Source organism: Octopus bimaculoides, chromosome 3 (genome assembly GCF_001194135.2).
Source record: "Octopus bimaculoides isolate UCB-OBI-ISO-001 chromosome 3, ASM119413v2, whole genome shotgun sequence".
Classification (NCBI taxonomy): Eukaryota; Metazoa; Mollusca; class Cephalopoda; order Octopoda; family Octopodidae; genus Octopus; species Octopus bimaculoides.
Genome location: NC_068983.1, coordinates 16,442,545 through 16,448,198, shown reverse-complemented (window position 1 = coordinate 16,448,198; position 5,654 = coordinate 16,442,545). Strand labels below are relative to the sequence as shown.

General features: G+C 34.4%; 1 protein-coding gene across 1 annotated transcript in view; it reads right to left on the bottom strand.

The window, feature by feature from the left end:
- Positions 1 to 4,586, bottom strand: part of LOC106875161 (aspartate--tRNA ligase, cytoplasmic) — a 43,806-nt gene extending 39,220 nt beyond the window's left edge. Inside the window, exon 1 of the mRNA XM_014923191.2 lies at positions 4,377 to 4,586. Coding sequence (XP_014778677.1) covers positions 4,377 to 4,411 — 35 coding nt within the window. The 5' untranslated portion in view covers positions 4,412 to 4,586. The remainder of the gene's footprint in view (positions 1 to 4,376) is intronic.
- Between the last annotated feature and the right edge of the window lie 1,068 nt (positions 4,587 to 5,654).

The following is a 5,654-nucleotide window of genomic DNA, read 5'->3' as shown; positions in this document are numbered from 1 at the left end:
CAGATTTTAATCATTTTAGTACATAATTTTTAAAGCTTCAACAAACTGTTTTGAAGTTACTACTACCAGTCAACAGCTAACAATATGTGCAATAATATTGAAGTAGGCTACATGCTAGCCACTCATATAGACAATCATGTGGAACAGAGAAGTGCCATACTCAACAATTGGTATAAGTTTCATCATCAACAATTACAAGGTCAAATAAATGCTTCAGAAGTCGGTAACTACAATAGCATCAAACTGATGGGCCAAATTGTTGAATGTTACTGAAAGATGAGAACTAGCCTAGAAAAGATGAAGTTCAAGTTTATGCTAGGGCAGCATATCGCACTGATACCCTGTTTCTAGTGAAACAAATGCAGAAACAATTAACTGAAAATAGGCCACTCTATCTAGCATTTGCTGATCTGGATGAAGTTACATTCTGCAGTAGTCACTAAGTAGGGTGAAATGAATGACTTGTGAGAATTATATCAGTAAGGTGAAAGTTGGTTATGCATTTAAGTTAGCATCCAGTTTTCCACACTATAACATAGCTTCAAGTCCAGCAGCTCATGAGAATTTCTGTATGTCAATGACCTAATCCTCAAATGAGAGCAACAACTCTGAATAGGAACTGGCTCAGACCATTATGACATGTCCACTCATGCCAGCATGGAAAAGTGGATGTATGATGATGATGATGATGGTGTTTCTATTTTCCTTTCTGGAGTTGATTTTATTAGTTGTGTCAATGAAACTAATAAGTCACTTTTGTTTTGTAAATTGTGTTGTAAATTCTCTTTTACTTGCTTCAGTCATTTAACACAGGCCATGCTGGAGCACCACCTTAAAGGGTTTTAGTTGAACATATTGACCCCAAGACTTATTCTCTGTAAGCCTAGTACTTATTCTATTGGTCTCTTTTGCGGAACTGCTAAGTTACGGGGATGTAAATACACAGCTGTCAAGTGATGGTGGGGGAACGAACACAGATACAAAGACACACACATAAAGATATACATCATCATCATCATCATCATCGTTTAACGTCCGCTTTCCATGCTAGCATGGGTTGGGCGATTTGACTGATGACTGGTGAAACCAGATGGCTACACCAGGCTCCAATATATATATATATATATATATACATATATATATATATATATATATATATATATATACTAGCAAAGATATCCACTTTTTGCCCATGTTACATGCAATGGAAGAATTAGACTTTTCTGTTATATTTTCTCTAATGAACTGGAATACCTATGATTCGAATTTCATCAAAATTGCAGATGAAGGTTCTTTCCCTCTTTGCACACCGTAAAAAAAAATTCTAATCATGACACATATATCCCATACCACTGATCTTTATGTGCAGATTCCAAAATTCCAGTCTTATGGAACCTGTTAAAAGGATTTTGCTCCTGAAAAATGGAGGTCATGGAGCTCTAAAATGTGAGATTTAAGGTCCCTATTGCGGGGGGGGGGGATCTTAATGTCAACCAGAGAAGTTGAGTTGTTGAGAATCTTTTTGACTTGGGTGTTCTATCTATTGTTTGAATTTCTTTGAGATAGGAAATATATGTATGTTTACTGGGTTTGTAAAAGAGAGCAAAGCTTCAGGAAACCAAAAGATGAATGATCACAAGAAGCAGTCAGCTACCCTACTCTAGTTGTTACTACTCCCCAATGTAGAATTCCTCACCATACAGGTGACAGGCACAGCCAAGGGCATGACCCAACTCAAATAAACATTAACAACTGTGTGACGTGAGTGCTAAGGGAAATGAAAGTGTCACCTCTGGAATTTGCAACTGACCATTATACCGATAGGTAACTAGACAGAATAAATTTACAATCTGTAAATGTCTCTGAATAACTAGTCACTCATCTGGGAAGGCCTTGAAATCAATGTTACCACCTGGGGACTATGTGTGACCCAGTGATAATAAAAAGACTCAAAAGAGGTCTGCAAGGAAATAACTTTACTCAACACTTTGCAACTGAATCAGTGGAGGCAAGGATGCCTCTCATTTACTTGACAATTTATGCACCACATTGCAGAAATCACAATGTAAGTATATCTCAAAGCAAACTCTTACACTGTTGTACCATTGAATTACAAATAACGCTCATCTTTTGTGCTCGGGTGACCCTACAGCTTCCAAGAGTACAACTGTATTCATCTTTGCTTAAATAAAATGACTAAATTGTGGGTGTTAAGTCCCCATGAAGAGGTCTTTCTAACTTCTAAGAAGATGAAATTTTAGAAATATTACTTCATTTGTGTCTAATATCTATGGTTAAAATTTCATCAACAGCAAAAATATATGAATTTTCATGGGGTTTATGGCCCTTATGCATAGAATATAATTACCAAATTTCATAAAAATCCATTCAGTACTTTTGACCTAGTTTTGGATTATAAAAAATGACTAAAATTTGGGAGTTAAGGCCCCCATTATGGGGTCTTAGAATCCTCATGAGAAGTGGAAAGTTTGAGAACACATCTTGATGTGTGTCAATTACCCATGCTTGAAATTTCATCAACATCGAAAATTTATGAATTTTCATGGGGGTTCTGCCCCCTTTAAGCCATCTCAAATTCAAACCAAACATACTGCATTATTCCTGTCCTTATGCATTGAATCTAAGTTCCAAATATCATAAGGATCCATTTAGTAATTTTGTGCAACATTATACTCCTCTGTTAATAGAAACCCAGCTGAATGTTGACATTCAGATATCTCTTGTGGGCTCAACAGGTAGAGTGGGCTTTGGTTATTCAAAAATGTTTGGTTCTACATTTTCACTTAGAAAATGTTAAAACTTAAACGTTTCTTGAACGATACTGAAATTTCCAAGGATTCTAACATCTTCTCAAAATCAATGTTCTGAAATTTTAATTATATTGAGCTAATGTTGTTTCCAAAGGGTCTTACATGATGTACTTGATCTTCAAGGTTTCTCAGACTCAAGCCTCAAACTCTTTATTGAAAATGTTTAAAATTTATGTCTGTCCTCAGTTTGAATGTGCCAGAGAAATCTGGAGTTCTTCCAAAAGGGTATCGACCATGCTGAGCAAATTTGAGCTATTTTATTTAATCTAAGTGGATTTTCTTATCGTTTAAGTATTTTTAAACTTGAATTTTAAAAGAACGAACGACAAAAAGAAACCTAATTATGTTTTAAAAAATTTTTGATAATCTAGAAAATATTCCTTGGTTATTCTCATAAAAAAAATATATATATATATATAATGCTTTCAAAACTAAATTCTAATGCATGAGGTCTTCTGAACAGATATTTATTGAATACTACTGATTTAAATATATGTAAATAAAATTTCATAAATAGAGTAGTTTTGAGGTGGAATAAACCACCAGACTACTTGGGGAGATAGTTTCAGGAATTTCCATATAAGTGTAATTTTGCAAAGGTAGGGCTATACCTTTCTACACCTTCCCCACAACAAATATAACAAACAGGATTACGTTAAGGAGCAGGGTATGTGTCTAAATGCTTTCAGTATAATACAAACACAGAAACCAAATATTGCATCAGATAAAAGATGATGAAATAGGTATTGTTCCAATGCAGTGAAAATATTTATTGGGGCAATTTTTATTTTTATACAATCAACATGTACACGCAATAATGCTACATGTAACAGAGCTGACGACTTATGAATATATGAGCTGATAAAACATGTGTAAAAAATAAAACAAAAAATTTTAGTCCACGTGCTAGTTTAGCTGCACGTAACTTATTAGTATCAAAGCCGGGAAAGATTTAATTAAATACCGACACTTTTGTTTCTAAAGAACCCCAAATACCGTAATTCGACGATATCAACGATATAGAACAACAATTTGTTGAATATCCTTGTTGAATGTAGTTGTTGTTGCCTAGACCATCCTCAGATGAGCCCTCAATGAGCAAACTGAAAATCGAAGTCGTCCTAGCTGTGACCCTTCTGTTTTTCCTCCGGGAATAGTGTACTCAGGACCACATAATCCAAAGCGTCCTTACTTTTGTGATGGCAAGGTGTGTGATTTGAGGGACGTTTGACTATTATACATCGCATGTCAGGTCAATAACCAGGGTGTGGATCCCCCATTGGTGTGTTGTCGATGTAAAACCATAAATGATCTGTTTTGATTTAACACACACTGTCTTATTTGAATTATGTGCTTCTCTAGTTAAGTAAAATAAAATCTACAGGTTGTATATTTAAAGTTTCACGGCATTAATTGTATGCATCACTGACGATTACCATATGTATGTACATAAATATATACATATTTAGTGTGTATGTAACGACAAAATATAAACTTTAGCAGATAATCAACAAAAATACATAAAGTTAAGTAGGAAATAATTACCCGGGTATAGAATTTGAATCTCCTGTCGACATCATAATGACACGAGCAGCAATAATAGTTCAATTAACTGTGGACAACAACTCGCCGTCTTAAAACTAACGGAATGACGTGAAATTGGATTAATATCAACAGTGAGAATGAAGTTCAGCTATCGTAAAACTACCTTTCTACAACATACCTACATTTTATACCTATAAGCACTACACATCATTTTTGGTGGTTCAATTATTAACAGTTGTGGATTTTTACCAAAAATTAGTAATACATTTTATAAATTTTCGGCTTGTTGTTGTTTTGCAGCACACTTTCGAACCAGTTTCCGCTGTTATTACGCAAGTTAGTTTTCTAAATGTCTCTACTTTCTTTCTCTTATCAACAGTTTTCTTCTTCCCAGTGTTATGACAAAGTAAATAAAATTAAATGCACAATTAGCAAGGAGGTTTAAATTCAGAAAACCAATTTTTGCTGTGAATTACTTTATAATTCTCACAATTTCCAATTTAATAAATAAATGATGAATGTATATGGGGACAAAAAAAAAGCATATGGTGATGCAAAAAGGACAAATAGAACTCAAAATATGAGTATATACATATTTTTACTAATGTTTAGCAGAAACAACAAAGTGACTCAAGATCCAAGAGTTTCGTGCGTTAGGAAGAATTTGATAAGTGCTAACACACGAAACTCACGGATCTTGAGAAACTTGCTTCTGCTAAATATTAATACACACACACACACGCATATATATATATATACATACAGAGAGAGAGAGAGAGAGGCAGAGAGGCAAAACCTTTTTAACTGTATTATGGACCCCTAGTAAGTTTATGCACTAGACTCTATCGTATTTATTGACAGCAAACAACAGCATAAAATTTGGACCCTTGACCCATGGAGTCCCTGGGCAACTGTTCAGTCTGTCCATGCCTTGAGACGACAATGTATATAAGCATACCTACTCAAGTGTGACCTCTCCCGATTTTGTTTCCTCATAACTTTTAGAAAAATGAGCGTTTTTGATGAAATTTCCTGTAAGTGCTTTTTAGGTGGTGCACATTGCAATAAGATTGGAATTTAATGTGGAATAAAAAAAAAAGGTGGGGAGGGCACAAATACCTACTAGCATACACAAACACATACACACAAACACACACACACGTATATATTACAAAATGAAAGTTGAAATTAGAAAAAAAATAAAAAAATTACGTGATGTGTGTCAGGAGACATAAGTACGCACCAACCTTTTTTTTTTTTTTTTAATTATGAAATTCC